The following is a 20,432-nucleotide window of genomic DNA, read 5'->3' on the forward strand; positions in this document are numbered from 1 at the left end:
TATGTCTTGGCTGTTTAAAACTCCATCAGCAGTAGTTGAAAACTGAAGACACGGCTCCATGAATCTTCTGGCCTGATTTTCTACAACCACCTCCTCCCCCACTTACTCTTTCAACCTTTGATACTGCCCTGGCCATCTGACCCTAGTGTGTAGTGGGGTCCCTTTTGCCTTCATTGTGAGCTTCCCTTTTGCATTTATTTCCATGCTTGTGGTTGCTAAACATCTCAGGGGCTTCTAGTTGAGTCTTTTCTTGGGGTAGGAGGTGGCCATAAATTACCTGCGCTAAAATACTGATAGTACGCCTAGCATCTGCCTGGCACAAGGGGAGGGCTAGTCCTGATTGAGATCTTTGAGTTAAATAATAATAATTAGAAATTAAGGTCGTAGCCACCATGTTGTCCAGGGTAGGCTCTATGGATTACGGAACGATGATATCAGTCATCCCACAAGTGAAACCCAATTCAACTGAAAAGGAAATGATTTTTGTTCAGACGGATGAGAACTCTTTGTTTTTGTTTGTTAATACAGCTACTTAACTCAAATGCTTGGGATTAAAGTTGTCTGTGTTAAATCAGCGTTGCCACGTTTCGTCATTTTGACCTGAGTCTCACTATATTCCGTGTTTACCTTAACGTCCCAGCTGCTGGCATCCGAGACCGCCTGGAAAGATCACTTTTCATCTTTTTGAAAAGTGCGTTTCTAGCCTTTGTGCTTGTCGAGAAAAGCTTGAAAACACGTAGTGCCCCCTAAAGGCTCCCAAGCCAGGTGGCAAATTAAGAGGACCCCAAAATTTATTATTTTTTTAAAAAAATCTTATGATTTTTGAACATGCGGTTGGCAATCCATATCTCCCCCTCCCGTCATTTAAAGGGCTGTGGACAGCAGTGCCGAGACAATTTGTATTGGGGGGCCATTGAACCAAACCATAAACCCTGTCTATCATGGGGAAACCGCTTCCAGCCAGGGGGGGCAGCAGCAGCCCCCCTGCCCCGGAGAGCCCCGGGCTAAACGCCCAACCACCAGAGCAGGATCCTGCCGCAGGGCAGCCGGGAACCCGTGGCGGGGTCAGCCCCGGGCCCAGAAACGCCCGCCGGGGGTGGGGCTGGCCCGTGGCGGAGCCGCTGCAATCCCTGTCAATCCGGGGCCGGCGGGCGGAGCGGGGCAGTTCCCGAGCCAGGGCTCCGCGGGCGGCGCTGGCCGCGGCGTGTGCAGCAGCTGCCCCGTGCGCCCAGCCGGAGCCATGGCCTCCGGGGCGTGCTGCGGGGTGCTCCGCGGCTTCCTCTTCGAGTACGACACCCCCCGCATCGTGCTGATCAAGAGCCGCAAAGTGGGGCTGGTGAACCGGGCGGTGCAGCTGGCCATCCTGGCCTACGTGATCGGGTGAGCGGGGCCGGCGGGTCCCCCTGCAGAGCCCCTGCCCCGGGGCTGGCACGAGGAGCAGCCCCCGGTGCCATCCGCTCCCCACTTTCCAGGGATTTTCACTTTCACTTGTGATGACGCCGTTGGGAAAACAGGAAACCGCCCCCCCTCACCCCCATCCCAGCTGTGTTTTGCAAAGGGGGGGATTCCGGGAGAGAGATTTCCCCCCCCCGCCTGTTGGGGGGCTGCTGACTTGGGCAGGAGGAGGGGGTGGTGCGCAGTGTTCTGGGTCCCCCTGGCCAGCGGTCAAGCAGTGGCTAGAGGCAGTGGGGCATGGGACAGGTGAGGTTGATACATAGTTGTGTAGCTACGTTTCTATCTTCCTGTCTTCCACGCCTTTGCACTGGTAGCTGCCTGGGGCAGGGGGCAAGCTTGGCCTCTGCTTGTAACAGCTGCTGATCAGGGTCTCTGGGCGGTAGTGTAATAACACAGTAGCACCCCAGCACTGCCTCCAAAATATTTGGACTCAATGCTTTGGGTGCCAGGATGCCCAGCTGTCATCTCTCCTTTTTCTTACAAAAACTTGGAAGTCATTTCTTACCTTGCTTCTTCCTGTCTGGTTTCTCACTGTGCTCTTCTACTCTGAGATTTTTTGGCTTGTTATCAGCTCTTGATTTACCACAGCTCAGTGGTTTTCTCCACAGTCATCTTCCCTGAAGTCCTTTCCCATCTGCCCACTAAATGTAAAGTAGAAGGAAACTTGGCCAATCTGGTTCCTTTTTCAGCTGAACAAATCTCCAAAAATAGAATGGAGAACCTAAGGCAATTAACTTATGGGCCTGATCCAGTCCCATTAAAGCAAATGGAAATACTCCCCTTGACTGTACTGGGAGTTCAATTGGACCCTAAGCTTGTTTGGCTATTGCTAGTGTTTCTGACTTCTGAGATAAGGTAGTTCCTCTTCATGGATCCGATGAAGTGAGCTGTAGCTCACGAAAGCTCATGCTCAGATAAATTGGTTAGTCTCTAAGGTGCCACAAGTCCTCCTTTTCTTTTTGCGAATACAGACTAACCCGGCTGCTACTCTGAAACTCTTCATGGATAGTGTCACTTCTAGTGCCGGCTCTATTAATGGGGCTGTCCTTAGCTGTCAAGGCTCAGACAGCCAGGGAAGCCATCAGGCCTTTGAAAGGATCTTAAACTGGATTTCCCTAAATAAGTGGCTCAGCCCCATAAGACTGCTTCCAAGTGACAGAGCAGAAACTCTCTAGAGAGAATGGCCTTGTGGCTGTTCTACATTGTGGGATTTCTGAAGTGTTGTGAATGGAATGCCCCAGGCTCCTCTCAGGGGCTTGAATTTTCAATACCTGACTCATAGGCTAAACTGTTGTGCCTTGTACAAGGACGGAAGCATATCGGGCTGAGGGATAGTCGTCTGCCTTTTACAGTTTGAGAGTCTTGGGAATTGGTACTAGAGGCTGGACCAGGACATCACTATACAGGATGATCTTGTGTGTTTGTCTTCAGTGTGGCTTGTTATATGGCTTTTTTCTAGCCGAGAACTTCTTGGTCACTTCCTCCTCTCACATGTTTGAGACACTTCCTGTCCCCGAACTAGTCTTCATACTAATCAGTAACAGTATTGCCAACCTCCAGTGGTCAAAAATCATGGGTGAATTCCCACAGATCATAAGATTGGTTTGGAAATAGCGAAGTTTTTAAAACAACAAAATGTGGGCTCTTCATTTGGTTTCTGGGTTTTTGTGGTTTTTTTTTAGCTCTTAGAGTTTATGGTTTCAAACTTTTCTCTATAACGATAAGGGCTAGACTTTTTTCTAAAATTCTGAGATTCTCAGGTAATCACACAAGTCCAGAAGCTGGGGTTTTAAGAAACACCAAATATCCTGTGGCTCATGACAAAAGTTGGCAACATTAAAGTTCTCAAAAACAGCAAGAGAGATCAAATATCCTGTTACTGTGATATACTAAGGTAATGTCAATATTACTTTAAATGGTCTCCCTTAAGGAAAATCAATGGGCCTGACTTTTCCATTGCCTCGTGCATTCACTTACCCTGTGAGAGCATCCATGCGTGTGTGAGTGATCTCCACCCAGTTACACCGGTGGTAGAACTCTCAGTTGGTAGCAGTCCCTTTTTATACCACCTTTCATGGTTGGAAACGCAGCAAGGCCCAATACAGGGAGAATAGGCCCCTACATTGTTGAATGGAGCTGATGGACTGGTCAAACCAGGTAGTGACATCTGTAGATGGGAATGTGGTGGCGGAGCTATAAAAGGTAAATGCAAGCTGTTCACTGTGGCTCTCCTAAAATAGATGATCCTGTCAGATGACGAAAGGGACAAAGGGACCTTTGTGTATTGTCAGCCTGATTCTGCTCCCACCCTTACTGGTGAAAGCAAGAGTAACCCACTGATGTCATGATACCAGTGTTAGTAAGAGCTGAATTGGGGATGGGGCTTGTGTAGATACAAAATCCCACAAGTGTCTGCTGTTCTCTGCTTCAGTCTTTGCAGCTCTAGTGTAGCTGATTCTCATTTGATGTTGAGTGTATCTGTCATTTCCACCTCAAATAATGCCTGGTGTCTGCCAGATCACCCTTCCCATTTCAGATCCTAGCCCTAAAACTTACCTGTGCAAACTTCCAGTGCAAACCCGATGCTGAAGGATCCAGTAATTATATAATACCCCACAAAGCAGATGACCAGGGGGGAGGGGAATTAGTGTTTACAGTGTCTTCCAGGTGTTCGAGAAGTATTAATGAAGGCTATCCTCCCATGCAAAGTGGGTCCCAGTTAGCCCCATTTTACAGATGGGAATGGGAGGGAAATGAGTCAGATCTTAAGAGACTCTCCCAAAGTCACCTAAGGAGCTAGAAATAGAACCCAGGCCTCCAAGCTCCCAGTCACACTGCTGGGATCTCTAAAGGTGTCTCAGTGCGGAAGCCATGATGAACTTTCCTTCTTTTGCAGCTGGGTCTTTGTGTGGGAAAAGGGCTACCAGGAAACAGACTCTGTGGTCAGTTCTGTTACCGCCAAAGTGAAGGGAATAACCATGACGAACACGTCGGAGTTGGGACTCCGGGTCTGGGACGTGGCTGATTATGTTATTCCACCTCAGGTATGGGGTTTTTCTGGCACAGTTTAATAGGGCTTTGCCAGCCAACAGAAGCCTCTCAGACAGGTGTTCCTCAACTCTGGAACGCCTATTCTGTGTGGCTGCAGGAAGACTACTGGGCTGAAAAAGGCATCTGGCTATTAGCCTGGTTTCCAGAGGCACTAAACATCTGCAACTCCCACTGACTTCATCAGGGTTTAGGAGTGCTCAGCATTATTGTGTCTGGAACATGAAGCTTGTCTGTTTGTATGGTGGTAGGGAGGGGAATACCACAGCCTCTAGATAAAGCTGCAGTAATGACCCAGGTATTGTCTCTCCTACTTCTGTATTGCTTTGTTTGTTTAAAAGCCAATAGACCAAAGTCAAACACTGTATTCTCTCGGTCCTAACGATTCTCAAATAACCTGATCTGGAACTAAACAAGAACTGTTGGAAGTTACTGATTGGCAGAGGAGAGCCTGGTGCCATTTTGATACTTGTATGTCCTGAGTGGGCAGTACTTGGCCTTCAACCCTCACTGGACACCTACAGCCTGCCAGCCTTTGAATGACTCTGTCCACAGCAAACCTGGTGGAGAAGTGCCAGAGTCTTCTTAGTGGGAACTTGCCAATTAAGGAATTAAGACTAGTTTGCTGGGGCATGAACAAGGAAAAGAATCTGAGCCCTTTGGGCTTGTGCCCTAAAGAAATACAGGTGGGAAGATCAATACCTGCAGGTGGAAAAGTACAAAAGCACTAAGTCTGGAAAAGTCTCCACGCTGAGATTAAAAACACAAGATCTAATCATGCCAGCTAATCCATGCAGTTGGGTGCTTTCTGTCTGCCCCAGGACCCATTGAAGTCAATGGTGCTCCATTCAGGAGCATTGTGCCTGTGGGGATCAGCTTGCAGGACTGGGATCTCACTTGGCAGTGGCCAGCGGTCCTCTTTGCACACTCGTGTGAAAATCCCAGCGTGTTGTAGCAGTAGCTGCCTCTGGCTTTGTCACAGATCTACTTACTAATGCTAACTTCCCTCGAGGTGTTCAGCCTGGTGCCAGACTAATATCTAGGGCAGTGGTTCTCAACCTATTTACCATTGCTGGCTGCTTATGCAGCTCTCTCTGTGTTTTGTGGGCCGCATCCACATAATATATATGCTACCTGTATGGCTCTGAGGATGTCACAAGGGCCGCAGCTGTGTACTGAATGGGCTGCAAGCGGCCCATGGGCCACAGGTTGAGAAGCACAGGTCTAGGGTGACATGTCATCTCCTTGTTTTATTACACCTGATTTGAGCTGTTGCTTCAACTGCTGGGAGCTTTGTCTGTGCCCCACTAGAGCTGCCCCATTGGAGAGTTATGGAGGGGTCCTTTAATTTTCATAGTGTGGATTCAGTGAACCTCTGGACAGAGTACCGTAGAAAGGGTTATACTCCTTCAGGACTGCTCTGTCCTAAGGAAGGGGGATTCCTCGAGTGACGCCCGAGAGACCCTAGTCCAGTAGCAGTGCGTCTGCTCTCTCCAAACACTAGCTTTCTATGGCGCCACCTGAGAACCTGTTACTGCAGATCAGGTGAGGCTCTAGCTTTCCAGAGCGTCGCTGCTTAGAACTAACCCATACATCTCATTGATTGTCTTGCCTATTCAGGGGGAGAATATGTTGTTCATCATGACAAACCTGATAATCACACTGAATCAGACACAAGGCTATTGTCCTGAGGTAGGTATGGTAACTGGCCGTCTCCTTTATACTTTATCTCCGGGAGAGTCTAATCCTTAACTGGGAGGAGTAACTCCCATCTCGTGGCAGGGAGGGAAGGGGGTGCGTGGCAAGTCATCTTTGTGGCTTATGGTAACAATTCTTCCCTTTAGCTTCCAGATAAGACAACTGTGTGTAATTCCAGTGAGGACTGTTCTGCAGGATACATAGGCACCCACAGCAATGGTACGAAACCAATGTACACTGTATTGGGACGCCTAAGAGGTTCTGTTGCCGCTAGTACAGGAGGGGAAGCGGTGATTAGTCCGGTTACCTTGGCTTTTACTCTGGAAGCAAAGTGTAACACGGCCTTAGAAGAGGGGCATCACGAAAGGGAGCACAAAGGGTTAAACATTCTAGTACCACACGAAAATAGAAACGTTACTGATCTGACCTCCATGTAGTTTATCGGCAGCTGTAAACCTCTGCTGTCCTAGTCATTTCCCTCTGGTCAAGTTAGATTTCCTCATGCACAGCCTTTCCTTTCAGAAGTCAGCAGCCACTTACTGGGTTAACAAGGCGCCATTTAAATGGAGGGAGGTTCTAATGCTTCATGTCCCATTTAAACAGTAAAATACCCTGGAATTTTCTTCTAGCCCTTCAATTGCAGTGTATCAGACTGATGTTCTAAAATGACACCATAACTAGTCAGATGCTTGCCGTTATGGGCTGGGATGGAGACATGGCTGGTGGTTTGGGGTTGGCTCTTTCGCGATTTTGGCAGAGTTTCTCAAGGACAGTATTGAGGTTTCCAGGTTAGACATACCATAGGAACAAGCTATTGCCAGATTCTCACCGAGTGGCAAAGAAGCCAGTTTTCTTGCTGACCCTCGTTTGAGGCCGCCCACTGCTAAGGTTAACTTTGCTGCGGTGGGCGGTAGCCCTCCCCTAACAGGCAGGTTTACACTAGTGCTACCTCTAACTAGCGTAGTTATCAGGGAATTCTGTTGCTGAACTTTCCCCGTGATGTGGGGATCAACCAAGCAGCCTGTTAACCGTCATCACCCTGTCAGGCGCTATGTGTCAGAGCCTGTGTGAATATTGCCATGCTGCTCTCGATGCCCCGGTATTAACTCTGTTCCCATGTCCTTCCAGGAGTCCAGACTGGGAAGTGTAGGAAATACTCCACCTCTGTCAAAACCTGTGAGATCTATGCGTGGTGTCCTGTGGAGAATGACACACGTTTACCTAAGTGAGTGCTTCTGTTGCCACAGGCTATTTACCACTGCTGGGCGGGCTGGCGGCCCGTGCGGTCCTGAACCGGAGGGGTGGTCTCTGGGCGGTGGCTCTTACTGTGTGGTCCAGTCGAGGAAGTTTGAAAACCACGGCTGAAGGAGGCTTTGGTGCACGTGTAGCAATGGCAGTAAGCAGGAATGGGGGAGGGCTGAGAGCAGTCACTGCCTACTGAAAAGAACTGTCAAATAAGCCTTGCGGCATCTCAGAACTGCATGGCACAGGGTGTCACCTGCCGGCACAGTGGGATGCCTCCTCAAGTTGGATGACTAACATGGAAAGCAATGGCTGACACTAACTTCCAGCTGGGTGGCAATGCAAGCCAGAGGTGAGAGTCCCGGCTGGCATCTGAGAGCGTGCACCAAAGAGAATAGCGTAGCATGGGAAGCAGTGGGACCATTGTAGCTGTCCTGAGTACAAACCCACTGATACCTCGGAGGTACATATTTGGGGGCTGCTAGCACACGCTACTGTGGCTACTCTACAGTTCTAGCGTGCTGGGTTGATGAGAGCTAGCACAAGTACGTCCGCTCCCGTGGGGAGTCACGCTCCTAGCTCCTAAGTGTGGACATAGCCTTAGTTGTGTCCTGGCCACTTCCCACTTTTAGATTGCAGGAACTGTCCGGTGCACTCTACCAGAACGTAAATCTAATACTCATACATCCTCCTATGGAGACTAAGGAGGCTAATTCAGGGCTGCTAGAAAAGTAAACCAGGAGTTAAACCCCTGACACCTATAATCCCCTATTTCACACTCCCTCCCTCTGTCTAGCTTTATAACATGCACGCTGCTATAGGAGCTTTGGGCAAGTGCCTCAACTCCTCGGTCTCGGTTTACCCGCCAGTAAGGTGGGTGTAATTTACCTGCCTTACAAGGGTGTTGGATAACTGGCTTCACAAAACGCTCTGAGATGCAAAGGTGAATGTTTTTAATCTTCCAATTGTTTCATAGGCCGGCTTTCCTAAAGGATGCTGAGAACTTCACCATTTTGGTGAAGAACAATATCTGGTATCCCAAGTTCAACTTCACCAGGTAAGTATCCCATAGAGGTGCTAGTGTGATCGCTTGGGCTAGTACTCCTCTGCTGAACAGGGTGTTGAGCTGCTGCCTGGGTGGAGGAGGATGTGCAGGTGCAAAGGGCTTCTGTAACACGTCCCTTGTCTCTTCCGTGCCACTTCAGGCGAAACATTCTGCCCTCTATCAGTACCACTTACCTCAAGACCTGCATTTACCACCCTAAAACGGATCCCTTCTGCCCAATCTTCCGAGTCCGCCAAATAGTTGAAGCTGCAGGGCAGAATTTTCAAGAGATGGCTGTTGAGGTATGTGGAAATTCTATCCTCACTTAGGCCAGATTCACATTATAAACTTGCATGGGTATGTCACTCTGTTATCCACCCCCTTGAGTGACGCAGTTATACCGACCTGACCCCCGGGGGCGACAGCGCTCTGTCGACAGCAGGGCTTCTCCCCCTGCCATAGCTACACCCCTCAGAGGTGGATTAACTATGCCAGCGGGAGAAGCTCTCCTGTCAGGGGAGTAGCGTCTTCACTGAAGGGCTACAGGGCACAGCTGCAGCGTTTGAAGTGTAGACCTGCCCTTTCGTGTTTGTTCAATGAAAGGATGCAGCAAAGGAACAGGAGCCATTGTTACACAGCCTCTTCAACTGCCTCAGAACATAAAACTTGCTTATCTGCTGGCAGCCATCTAATCCGTAGCAAAACGGCTGCTGGCTGGAAGGCTTTTTTTTCCAGGGCCATAGGGAATATTTTAACTTTACTGTAGAGTAAATATTTAACTTCCCTTCTGTTTGTCTTGCGTGGCACTCATGAAAATGCTTATGCAGTATTATGAACAAGGTCTCATTCAGCGTAGGTGAAGTAAAGCTGGTAAACAATTCAGCTGGCCTGTGGGACTGTGCACCACTTACAGTGGAAAGGGTTTGTGTGCCTGAGGACGAGTTCTAAAGTCTTGCGTTTTCAGTGAAAGACACCATGTAGAAGTAGTTTTTGGTTGGTTGGTTTTAATAAACTGGATCCTGGTTTCTCTTGCTGATGACTTTTATAAGCTGGAAGGTAGCTGCTTATCCTAGGGGTAGGAAGTTGGGGACACGCAATTCAGGGGTGATGTGCAAGTTTCACATGGGCAAATGTGTGAGCTTAAGTCTCCTGGGGTAACTGCAGTGGGATAAGAAGCAAATCTTGTTGTGTACCTAGAAATCAGATATGCTCTTCCCTAAACTAGTGTGTGCTGGTCAACGTGAAGAAATCCCTTTGACAGGTTGGCCAGCAATTTTAAGCTACCCCCACTGATACATTCTCTCTGTGTGCGCCTTTTTGTTTGTTTGCGCTGTGCAGGGTGGAGTAATGGGAGTGCAGATCAACTGGAACTGTGACCTTGACAAACCTGCTTATTACTGTGTGCCAAAATACACCTTCCGTCGCCTTGACAACAAGGATGCCAACCACAGGGTCTCACCTGGATATAATTTCAGGTACACGGTTGAGTAACGGAGTCTGTGGTGTCGTCATGGCTCACTCCACGTTATTAGTACAACTACGTGGGTTCTTGGGAATCAGGTTGTGATGCTTATTCTACCCCAGTTAACGTCATGATCTAGCTACCAAAAACCAATTTGTCTTATGGCCACCCAAGAGTCCCCCTTACCGTGGACCAGATCCTCAGCTGCTCTAACTCAGTGTAGCAATGCTGAGGTCAGTGGAGATATGGTGACTTAAATGGCTGGGTCAGAGCCTCAGCTTAACATGCCCTGAATCATGTCTATAGCAGTGCAGCCTATGAAAATCTGGGCAGCCATCCCATCATGTTTCATGGGAGGTTAGAGTGCCCAGAGGATCTGCACGTGGGGCAATGAACTCTGGCGTCCCCTATTTAGAGTTTGGGTGAAGGGAGAACTAGCCCACCGGACTGTGTAGGTACAGCTAGATGATGTTGTTTCACTCTGGTTACAAGATGACAACTAAGGCTAGGTCTACACTAGGAGCACTTAGCCAATATAGCTAAACCACTATACCGGCAAAGCACTCATGGTGTGGATACAACTGGGAGAGCTCATGATTTTAAAAACAAACAAACTGTGGCTTGTTTCAGCTGCATCTCCCCTCCCTCTGTCCATTTTGCCAGTAGAGCTGCATCTACACCAGGGATGTTTAGCGGTACAGCTATAGCAGTGAGATATCACCCCTAGACCTAGCTGGAGGGCCAGCTTAAACCACTGGCAAGAGTGATGTCTGGCTGCCTGCCGTGGTTACAGCACTAACTATAATGTGTGTTGGCTCAAGTTGTGTCCACTGTGTCACTAAGGTGACACAACACTCCAGCTAGCGTAGAGGGCATATCTGGTAGAACCTGAAAATTTGTGAATCTTAAATTCTGGCATAAGGTCGACTGCCTAAAGACTATGATGTGACGGCCCGAAGGCTAGTGAAGGCTAAGATTTTTATGCAGAGCTTCTCATGTAAACAGAAGACAGAGTGGTTCATCCAAAGTTTGTCACAGGAGGCTGCTTTGCTGTGGAAAGGTGATAGGATAAGTATGAACAAACACTAAGAAGCCTGCAGGCCTCTACATCCAGCAAACCCCAAAGGCTGTCAAGACCGATTACGCTAGCCTATTTGATTAGAACAGGCTGGTCCAACTATGCAGAGTGTAAACTGCTTCTAGACTTGGCCATTGACACTTACCATTGTACGTGCTTATTATGGAGAAAATGTGTAGCCAAGTAGCAGTCATTCTTCTTCTCTTCCATCCTTTCTTCTCTTTCCACTTGAAGCAGCAAATCACATGGCACAGTAAGTCTGATCTCCCTCTTTCTCCCCTATTTAATGTCTGCATGCAAATAGTATTGCATGAACTGAGAAAATGACTTCTGTGGGTGTAACCTTGTAGCTCCAAGTACTGTCGTGAAGCAAGTCCCATTCAAGTTTGAGTATTCTCTGTTCCCTTCGGCAAATCACATACCTGCAAAAATCCTCTGTCCCTCCCACATCAGACTGTATGTAGCTTGGTGGATCCTTTGAGTGGCTCTGCTATAAACTAAAACCCTCTTGATACTTTCATTCCCACTTTGTCCTGTTGGAAACTAAATTACTCATCTGAAATGGTCTGACTGCAGCAAGAGGTATCCAAGGTTGGTTATAAAGAGCCGCAGCCACCAAAAGAAATCCAGGAAAGTGACTAGTGGGAACTTAGTTTTTACTGTCTTGCTTAACTTCACCATCTCACATGGATTTCCCCTCTTCCACTCCTCCCCTGCCTGTGCTTTAGAACTCTTCTAATTCAGCCACTAACTGCTTCTGTCTAAGGCTCTCTCTCGACTTCTCCTAGATGAATATTGCATGATGTGTGTAATTGTGAACCGCGCATTTTCTGTACTTGTAATAATACAAGCGCATCTGTTCATGGGCCAGTATGAGTAAAATAATGGCAACTGTGGGATCAGGGGTGGAAGAGAAAGCAACCCCTACTTTTTTTTTTTTTTTAAGCCTCTAAAACACTTGTTCTTCAGGTTTGCAAAATACTACAAGGATGCAAGTGGCACTGACTCGCGGACACTAATTAAGGCTTACGGCATCCGGTTTGATATCATGGTGTTCGGAAAGGTAGCTCTTTGTTTCTTGAATCTCATGGCTGACTCCTTCATTAGCTTCTAAATGTTTTCAGAGTCTGCAAAAATGCTTATGACTGTCACTTTGTGTCTCTGTTAGGCAGGAAAATTTGATATAATTCCTACAATGATTAACATTGGCTCTGGACTAGCACTGTTTGGAGTGGTAAGTTACACTGTCTTCCCACTGAATGCATCCGATGAAGTGAGCTGTAGCTCATGAAAGCTTATGCTCAAAATAAATTTGTTTGTCTCTAAAGTGCCACACGTCCTCCTTTTATTGAGAGAGACTTTTAAACTAATATCTGTTTGCCTTGAAGTAAGAACAGTTACAAGAGCTCTTTGATCTCAACTAGGCAACAGTCCTGTGTGACATCGTGGTTCTGTACTTCATGAAGAAGAGATATTACTACAGAGAGAAGAAATACAAATACGTAGAAGATTATGAACTGGTAAGCAGCATGGCTGTGTTGTGGTGAGAGTCTTAGTTGCAGCCAAGTTTACCTCCCTCTCCCCACCCCAAAGTTGTGGCTTGTCCATGGATACGTGGAAATGATTATCTGCAGCCAGATGACCACTAAGTTAACTCTATCCAGATACCAAATGCAGAGCCTCATAGATGAGGGGGTGGAGAAGGACAAGGCCTCTCAAAGTCTCCAATTTTATTTGTTGGTGGAACGTAAGCCCCTAGGAACCAGTGTCTGTCCTCCATGAAACAGGCTCTTGTTCCTGCTGCAGGGGTGGGAGAAATTTTAACCTGCTCTCGCTGTATTTCAGTCCTGACTGTAACCCCAGGCACCTGCCTCTTGTGAGCAGAAGATGTTGGGGTAAAGACTAATGCTCATCTTCCCCAAACCTTTCCATGGGTGACCTAAGTGTGAGCCTGCCCTGAAAACTGACTTTAAAAAAGCTATTCCTGTTTATCTGAACCTCACAGGTCAAAGTGTCTGTTTGCAACTGACATTAGCTTCCTACCTACCAGCACCACAAACAATGCTGGGATCTAGATGTGGGGCTGGGCTGTTCCTAGAATCTCTATTCTCCAAGAGTACGTCTGCTCTCTGCTGCCGTGTTGTCTTCAACAGGGCTTCACACAAGCTGCTCAGGGCAGGATTTTTGCCCTGCAGCTTAAATTTGGTTGGAAATGCTTATGCATCAGCTGGACTCACCTGTCAAAAGCCCCAAATTATTTATCCTTTATCTAATACACACAGGGAGCAGATTTCTTGTGGGAAGATTCCTTTTTTGGCTGACCAGATCAAGGCAGGATTCCAGTGCTGGTCTCCAGAAGTGAGATGCTAGTGTACTACCCTAACCTAGGGTCTGCCCCTTTTGCCCTCACTGTAAGTGTAATGGCTGTCTACCTTCTGTCAAGGGAGCCAGTGAGACCTATGGAACACAATCATGACCATGGTGGTGCTGCAGCGAATGTTGTTCTGCTTCACGGAAAGACAGTAAGACGAGGCTGCAGCCTTCCCTTCCTGGAACAGGGTTAATCGAGCTGCCTTCTCCCTGTGGAAAGAGAAACTTCCCTCATTACTTTACGGCTGACAAACATTGACCACATAAGAGTGCATTCTTGTTCCGTGTCACTGACAAACGAAGGAAAGTTCTGAAGTTGTTACTAGTTGGTTGAATTCTGGCCTCAGTAAACAAACGTACAGAACAGGACTTGTATGCCAGACTTTCATGGAAAGTGTCTCAACAGCTGAGTAAGTTTCCCCTTCCCCCTTACTTCTCGAGACTAACTTCTTATATCCCCATATCCTCTAGAAAGCCCCCTGGAGGGGCCAGTCACCCAGAGCTACCTCTTTGCTAGGGGCATAGGCAGTTGGGCCAGGATGAGAGGGTTGAGATGAGTGACATTACGTGGGGGAAGGGTAGCTGCCCTCCCTTGAGGTTACTTGTTGGGGGGAGAGCCAGGCCCCTCTTTGCTGTGGTGAACCTGGTCGCTAGTCTTCCCCTCAGGCCTGGAGAGCATCTAGCTACAGCGTGATGGCAATAAAATGCATTTCCTTCCTGTGAGGGCAAGTCAACAGGTTACCCCTCGTCTATCTGAGCTTCAGGAGCCTAGAGTAGGAGAATGAAGCTCTCTCTGGGTCTCCTGCATTTGAGTAAGTGGCTGATGCATTTATAAAGAGGCTTCTTCTTTTCTGGTCCTCTTAAAATTCAGTGTTTGTAAGGAAGGAAAAGGATGACAATGCTGACAGCACTTTGGAATATTGGCATCTCCACTCATTGTGAACACACAAATTATATTGAATAAACTTTCTTCTAAGTGATTTGGTATGAGGAGAATCCATTCTGTTGTGAACTAAAAGGTAAGCGAGGTCCCTTTTCTTTGAAATGCTGTAGCTGGTGAGGCCAGGGCATTCGCACCAGCTAGTGCCACTGTTGGAAAAGCCCTTTTCCTGGCTTGGTGCTAGGGCAGAGCTGTACACAGCCTAGAGGAGGAAGCAGACTCTGACCTCTCCAGCTGTGAACTGAAGGGGGTGGGGGAGGGGAGTTATATAACTCACCCTTCCACAGCAGGATTTGTACTTTGTCCTATTAGTAGCTATGATTTATCCAGTGGAAAGATGTAAGGACTAGTGTCATTGCATCCTCGTCCATGCCCCAGGAGCTGCAGCCTACCCCTGTTCTCCTTCCCTGCCACACTCCTAAACGTCAACACTTAACAGCATAGCCACTGTACATAGCTTAAAGTGGCCTGTCTTAGATGTCAGGAGAACAGGTTTGGGGGGGTTGAAAATCAGGCTTTCACAGGAAACCAGCTGTATTTAAGTACAGCAGGTAGCCCCTCCTAAACCTCATCTGAAAGTCACTACATTCTTCCATTGACATGGTTAGAACTACATCTGAAGAAACAGGGCCACCTTGCAGACAGGGCCAAGCTCTGTTATTGGGCTTTTTGCAGCATGCTGTCCTCAGCAGGCTGAATACTGCAAGAAAGGGAAGTAGTAGACTGAATATTTTTCCAGCAGTGGAAAAGTTTTCCCAAAAGAAGTGTCAGAAGCTGCCCTCCATTAGCACACAATCAACCAAAACAGGAACAATCTGGCTTGGGGAGGGCTGCTCTAATTTCGTCCACTTAAGTTGCACACTCAAGCCGAAGCCCAGTCCACCCTGAAGATCTTTCCCTAGCCTCCCATGCAACTACGCCGAGACAGTTGCATCCAACAAATGGCAGTTGGTCTGCAGTAATACTCCCCGCACGGCTAACACAGTCATCATGGTCTCTTCCCCTTGCCCCTATTAAGAACTCTCCATCTCATGTAGCAGAATGAATGATTAAGATCTCGACCGTGCTAGCAGGTTCCTGCTGTTTCACCATTTCTCTAATGCAGGATAAAGTTCTGTGGGTCAAGCAGAATAAAAGTTCTCCAATCAACGAGCTCACTGGGGGTTGACGGTTGCAGGCTATTTATTTCAATTTGTACAGAGAAGTGTGAACATCTGTGGAAAAACACCTACATTTCTTTTATTAGTTAATATAATTTAAGTGATAAATACATAGTATTTAAACTTTATACACTTGATGAAGTAAAATGCATAGTAAGGAGGGATAGGAGTAAAACAAGCCGTAGGCATTAAACAACAGTATAAAAGTCAGCAATATCACAGGACTTTGCAACACCCGATTCCTTATCCAGTAGATAATCGGAAACCACCAACCGAGAGCAGCTTTACTACTGCAATTTCAGAGCCACATGGCTCCTCAGTCAGCAACAATTTATGGCCAGTGTTGGGTTCTTTTTTTGTTTTTAAAAGGAGTTTCAAGGGGAAAACTAGCCACAGCCCAGTTCGAAGGCACAGGTAAAAGGCTTACTTCACTACAAAAAAAGGTAGCTTGACTAGTAAAGGACAGTAGGTACAAAACTGAACAGGTTTGTATATATAGTTTCTCTAATGGCTCATGCATTTAGATAACAGATCTTCTGCACACTTTGTACACTTTATATTTTGACAAGGAAGCCCACATAAAACGAAGAGCTTAATTCAGAGAAGTATATTGGGCAGAGAGGTCAGGCTGGAGACTGTTACTCAGACATGGAGCTGGGTGTAGCAGGAAAATAAATTCCTTGGAGTTTGCTTGAGGAAGCTCTTAGGTTTTGGATGCTTAAGAGTCAAAGGTCAATGTCCATAAACTGTTCTACAGCTAATCTCCAGTGCCTAGATACTATGCGGATAGGTACCGAAGACCTGCGCTTGTTTTAGAAGTTGCATTGCACCTCTCAGGCCCCTGATCGCTCCTGTTTTGTAAATTAAGCTTTAATGATATCAAATGGCATGTACCAAATCATTAATGTAAATGGAAAAATTCCACACTATATCTCCATGCCGCTCACAGACCTTAAACAAAAACACAATACGCAAACTACTCAGCAAGAACAATGAAAGAATTTTCTTTTAAGCATTTAGATGCATTTTTTGCAAAACAACAAACCCATTTACAAGCGCAGGAAACCAACTGGCAACTCTTTATCAGATCTGTATTTCCACAAAGGAAATAAAATTGGGGAAAAGAGGAAGGAGAAATTTTGAAGCTTGAGTTTACTTTGGTATTCCTCTTGGTATTAAGAAGCAAAGACACAGAGCAATCAATAGCAGTTCACAGCTTCAAATTAAGCAATAGGAAGAACTGAGTGTCCTTTTCTCTGCTGCGGATTCATTGTTTCTGCTCCTAAAACATTTACTGAAGTTGTGGTTCTTATATGAAACATGTCATCAGCTTTGGAAAGAAGATGACTGTACCATTCCAGTACCAATTTGGGAATACAGGGAATCTTGGATTATTGGGACCCAGAAGGCTTTGCCAACTATACAGGCTATTATGCGAAAGGGAACTTGCTAATTACCAAATTAACTTCCTAAATCTTAAATAAAGGTCTGTCATTTCTAGGGTGATGGGATTTGCTGTACCAGGTCAGAACGTAGCACCAACATATCCTGCCTCTTGCAGTGTCCACTAACTGATGCTTCAGAGGAAGGCAAGAACACAACCACCTCATAATGGCTCTGGCCCAATAAGCCAGCTGTAGGGTAGAGGTTGGGGAAATCAAAATAATACTTGACACTTCTATAGTGCCTTCCATGCAGGATAAAGAATTCAGCCTCATAAGCCCCTTACATGGTAGGGAAGTTTCATTCTCCTAGTTGCACAGGCAGATTAAGTGACTTGCCCAAGGTCCCACACCAAGTCAGTGGGAGGGCTGAGAAAAGAATCAGCTCTCCCACCTTTCAGTGCCATGCTTTATCCACAGGACTATCCCACCTATTTTGACCCTTCCCAATCACAAGGAGAATCTCATCCCCACTCATCTACATTCATGATTACCTCAGTTATTCTGCTCAAGATACTAACAGAGCATGCATTATCTGAAAATCTAATGTAGAAGCCAGAATCCCACCACTTGCTGTTTAGATTCTAACAGCACCGCAAAATCATTCCGAAGCAATCTCAGGGATGATGAACATGCTCTTAGAACGGAGTAATCCCTAAACTAGATGTGCATTTAAATTACTGTAGTCTGCTAACTAGCCTCTGATCCACAGGGATTTACAAACTATTGGCTACTAGTTTGCAGAAATATCTAGCCCCAAAATCCAAATTAAGAGTTTGAAAAAAAAAATGCTTCTTTGAAAAGTTACCAGCTAATCTAAATATTTCAATAAGATCTTAAATCCTAAATGAGCCCTAAGTCTATTTAGATACTTACAAATAGCATAAATTGTTTTTTTAAATTGTATCAAACCATGTAATGTACATGGAAGTGAAGGATTTTACCCTGAATTTAACATGTAACTATATATTTACCGAGCTCAAGTAAAAGATTTAGAAACATTAGTGCTTCTTTTGCCATTCAAAATAGGAGTTCAGCTTCCCCCAGCAATACAGGATTTAACTCCTAACACAAAACGCCCATTGCTGTAAGAGTTCAGACCAAACTTCAAGCCCTTAGATACATTTTCCATCTGTACCCTGAATACTTGGCCCAGCTAGTGCACATCTATCCATGCTAATGTCAAGATTTTAGGAAAAGTGGTGTCTTCAAAACACAGTAATTAACATTAGTTTATGAACTACCTGAAGATGCTATTTATTCAAACGGTTCAAACTTTGCTCAAAAAGACAGGCATTGTTGAAAAAGGTGATGTGGTGGTTTTTACTTCGCTTCCGTGCAATTAAAATGTGTCAATTAGAAAAAACAATAAAAAATAGATGCAACAACATTTCCGGTAGGTTGTGAGCTCTCAAAGTACATCATTCTGGTTTTTACAGCTGTGTATGAAGCTTCACACGCCTGCCTACCTCCCTTGTACAATACCTTGTGGCATCAGTCTCTCTGAAATATTTGGCATGAAAACCACTTAAAAGCCATTTCCAACTGCATCTTTCTTTGTTTGCTTTTTGCAAACCACCACCACTGCCCCTCACATCATCTCACCTTCTGATCTCTGCCAACATGTTTCCAGCAATAAATCAAGCAGTCCATTTATGTATTTAGCAATCAGAGATGTTCAATATTTAGGACAAGTGCGGTAATCTGGTTTCTTACAACATGCTGCTATGTAAGCGTTGCATGCAGCGTATAATGCTGTACTAGGGCCATGTCATGCTGTGTGTATTTGGCTTAGGCTCTGTGACATCTCTTCTCCCCAGATGCATGTTGTAGAAAAGGAGCCATAGACCAAGTTGCCCGTCATAACCATAATGTTGGATTTCATGAAAGAACTTCATCTCCTCCCACATTTGGCAGGTCATTGCACTTCAGGTTATCTTCGCTGCCTTGCTTCCTGCTTTAAAATGAAATACAACACATTAGTGCCCTTAAAAAGGAAACATTTTATATGAGGGTGGGTGGGGAACCCTGTATATGCTTTCAACATATCATACAGTAAACAATTTCCACATCACCAGCCACAACATCATGGTTTATTTTTGTAAGCACAAGAAACCTAAATAGGTAAAGACAGCGCAGACTGGGTAAGAATTAGCATTCTAATAGCCATAACAATATCCCAAACCACTTGAAAGCAGCAGTACTAGCTATCAAAGATTAAACCATACCACACATGGAAGCAGTCTCACATGAAAGACTGCAGAAGAGTGGAGGCTGGGGGGAGATTAAAGAAATATGGGAAGATTCTGGGCCACATAAAATCAAATGGTATAACGCATATATGGTAATAGAGAAAACAGATCACCTCCTTACCCCCTCTGTCTAGCCCTCAGACACTTAGTTCACTTCACATGATTGTTTTAACCCGTGTTTGGGGGGGGGGGGGTGTTTGGCAAAAATAAAACAAGTTACTTTCATCTACTGTGTTTGACAGCCGCTTCCGTAGTTGATCAGTGATGGAGGAGACAGGAGCTTGTTAACCACAGCATGTAAAATATTACAGCTCTGTTGTAGAACAACAATCAAATAAATCACCAATATAAATAGGATTTGAGTGTCAGACTGTCAACTACAATTCAGAATATAAGAAAAAGACTCAGAAAATACACAGATACATTCTTTTAGCTCACAGTTAACAACATACAAACGAGAAGATGTCTTCCATGCACAACTCCATCTGAAGTCAACAAGAGTTACATGCATAAGGTGAAATTCATCCCTCTGCAGGCCAGTCTGAGGTCTAGATACAATTTAAATCCTACTTAATCTCTCAAAATAGGATTCAGTTGGCTGGTGCATAGGCCTTGTTCTGTCCCTCTGCACAGGGTGAATTTTACTGATTGAACACATCTCAGGACAAGATCTTATATAAACCTACTCCCAAATGGATAACTGGGGGATTTACTTGCTTAAGTTCCAGGCATGCCCAGAAAGGAATCGAGCATTGGCTATGGAAAAGATTCACACACATCTGTCAGCTGAGCCTCTTGTAATCAACATAATACAGGGTCTTTGGGGAAAATTTAAGTAAATTACCATGCCCTTTAGATACTGCTCGAGAGAAGAGCATGAACGGTGGAAGCAAGTGTCCAGCAACAGCACTTTCAGTGGTTTGTCAACTCTTCCATTCAGAAAGCTCAATCCCCCACGATGCATCTGTCTTAAGATTCTCAGTAGAAAAAACAAGCAAATGCCCGGGGTACTTTGGGAAATTAAAACAGGATGCAAGTGTCAAGAAACTGCAGCTCTACCTTTGTTAGACACTGGTAAAGCAGCAGAATCCAATGATGTATTCTTTGTATTGCAACCTTAAACTGACACAGACTGAATCTGCCAGGATGTGTTTCAACTTCAGTAACTTGAAACTGACAATATGATCTCTGTTAGTCTGTGATGATATTTCACTAGATTGATCTTCCAGTTTATCCAGAC

At 45.8% G+C, this 20,432-nt stretch overlaps 2 protein-coding genes across 9 annotated transcripts in view; one reads left to right on the plus strand and one right to left on the minus strand.

Annotated features, from left to right (window-relative positions):
• Nucleotides 1-1,110: 1,110 nt before the first annotated feature.
• On the plus strand, nt 1,111-14,378 carry P2RX4 (purinergic receptor P2X 4). 3 transcript variants are annotated; one of them, XM_073312580.2, is made up of 12 exons: nt 1,114-1,380; nt 4,352-4,499; nt 6,124-6,195; nt 6,348-6,420; nt 7,330-7,426; nt 8,420-8,500; nt 8,649-8,790; nt 9,827-9,963; nt 11,998-12,091; nt 12,197-12,262; nt 12,453-12,548; nt 13,311-13,465. In XM_073312580.2, exons 1-12 carry the CDS (start codon nt 1,241-1,243, stop codon nt 13,347-13,349), a joined length of 1,185 nt encoding a protein of 394 aa, XP_073168681.1. In that variant the 5' UTR covers nt 1,114-1,240; the 3' UTR covers nt 13,350-13,465. The 3 variants fall into 3 exon arrangements, with proteins under 3 accessions (XP_073168683.1, XP_073168681.1, XP_073168682.1); XM_073312581.2 differs by lacking the exon at nt 13,311-13,465 and adding an exon at nt 13,472-14,378 and having other exon boundaries at nt 1,117-1,380; XM_073312582.2 differs by lacking the exon at nt 6,124-6,195 and having other exon boundaries at nt 1,111-1,380.
• Nucleotides 14,379-15,492: 1,114 nt separating this feature from the next.
• CAMKK2 (calcium/calmodulin dependent protein kinase kinase 2) overlaps nt 15,493-20,432 on the minus strand; it is a 46,799-nt gene continuing 41,859 nt past the window's right edge. For 4 of the 6 annotated variants that reach the window (XM_073312287.2, XM_073312286.2, XM_073312284.2 and 1 more), the window contains one exon: nt 15,493-18,897. In XM_073312287.2, coding sequence (XP_073168388.1) covers nt 18,822-18,897 — 76 coding nt within the window. In that variant the 3' untranslated portion in view covers nt 15,493-18,821. The remainder of the gene's footprint in view (nt 18,898-20,432) is intronic. The other 2 variants (XM_073312288.2, XM_073312285.2) reach the window with 1 other exon arrangement.

This window comes from Lepidochelys kempii, chromosome 15 (genome assembly GCF_965140285.1).
Source record: "Lepidochelys kempii isolate rLepKem1 chromosome 15, rLepKem1.hap1, whole genome shotgun sequence".
Taxonomy (NCBI): Eukaryota; Metazoa; Chordata; order Testudines; family Cheloniidae; genus Lepidochelys; species Lepidochelys kempii.

What these genes read in the sequence shown, in the direction of transcription:
- P2RX4 (XM_073312580.2), top strand. Translation starts at nt 1,241, where the DNA reads ATGGCCTCCGGGGCGTGCTGCGGGGTGCTCCGCGGCTTCCTCTTCGAG. An exon ending in ATTATGTTATTCCACCTCAG is followed by an intron (nt 4,500 to 6,123) that starts GTATGGGGTTTT and finishes TTGCCTATTCAG; the next exon opens with GGGGAGAATATGTTGTTCAT. An exon ending in TCACCTGGATATAATTTCAG is followed by an intron (nt 9,964 to 11,997) that starts GTACACGGTTGA and finishes CTTGTTCTTCAG; the next exon opens with GTTTGCAAAATACTACAAGG.